This window comes from Apaloderma vittatum, unplaced genomic scaffold, assembly GCF_000703405.1.
Source record: "Apaloderma vittatum isolate BGI_N311 unplaced genomic scaffold, ASM70340v1 scaffold4811, whole genome shotgun sequence".
In the NCBI taxonomy this organism is placed as follows: domain Eukaryota; kingdom Metazoa; phylum Chordata; class Aves; order Trogoniformes; family Trogonidae; genus Apaloderma; species Apaloderma vittatum.
In genome coordinates, this window is record NW_009697304.1 from 1 (window position 1) to 856 (window position 856).

Genomic DNA, 856 nt, shown 5'->3' on the forward strand with positions numbered 1-856 from the left:
GACCTCCGCGGGCGGAGCAGCTGCCCCCGAAGCAAGGGGCCACCGACTCCAGGGAGCATCCGGCCGGTGCGTGTGGAGAGCCGACAGCCCCGGTGGGACAGGCAAGCGATGGGTGGTGCGTGATGAACTTGGCAGGAGCCTCCGACGACGACGTGCGTAAGGAGAGAAGCGAGGAGCAGCTGGGTCAGGCAGCGGAGAGCAAGGACTTGGACCATGAGGAATGGGCAGTTGTTTCCGAGCCCCTGGCCTGGGGGGAGGCTGGTAAGGATGGCGGAGTGGAAGACTCTGACAGCAGGGAATGGGAACAAGGAGACTGCCCTGACGGGGACTTGAAAGCCAAGAGAGTTGTGGCTGTGCCCCCCATGTTTCAAAATATCCACGTGACTTTCCGTGTGCACTACGTCACGCACTCTGACGCTCAGCTGCTTGGCGTTACCGGCGACCACGAGTGTCTGGGCCAGTGGCACAGCTACGTTCCTCTCAAGCACGACAAGGACGGCTTCTGGTCTGAATGCATTAGTTTGCCAGCAGACACCAAAGTGGAGTGGAAATTTATCTTGGTGGAGAACGGGAAGGTCAGACGCTGGGAAGAATGCAGTAACAGGACCCTGGTGACGGAACACGAAGATCGGATTGTTCATCGGTGGTGGGGGTACCATTAACAGGTCTTTGGAAGCTGCTTATCCAACGGCCAGCCTGCTTAGATGAATCACAAAGCCCCTAAACTTCACCCCTTTTTCAATAGGAGACCTTCCCAAGTACAGAGCTCTTTAAATTCCTTTACCAAGCCTGGGGAAACTGCATGAGCAGCCGATGTCGGCCATCCACTTTAGGAAATCATTTGGCACCCTGAAAA

At 56.7% G+C, this 856-nt stretch overlaps 1 protein-coding gene across 1 annotated transcript; it reads left to right on the plus strand.

Moving 5' to 3' along the window:
* Positions 1 to 122: 122 nt before the first annotated feature.
* On the plus strand, positions 123 to 662 carry STBD1 (starch binding domain 1). Its single transcript, XM_009877576.1, has one exon. It carries the CDS (start codon positions 123 to 125, stop codon positions 660 to 662), a length of 540 nt encoding a protein of 179 aa, XP_009875878.1.
* The last annotated feature ends 194 nt before the right edge of the window (positions 663 to 856 follow it).

Bases quoted from the DNA above. Each gene is read 5' to 3' on its own strand.
- STBD1 (XM_009877576.1), top strand. From the start codon at position 123: ATGAACTTGGCAGGAGCCTCCGACGACGACGTGCGTAAGGAGAGAAGC.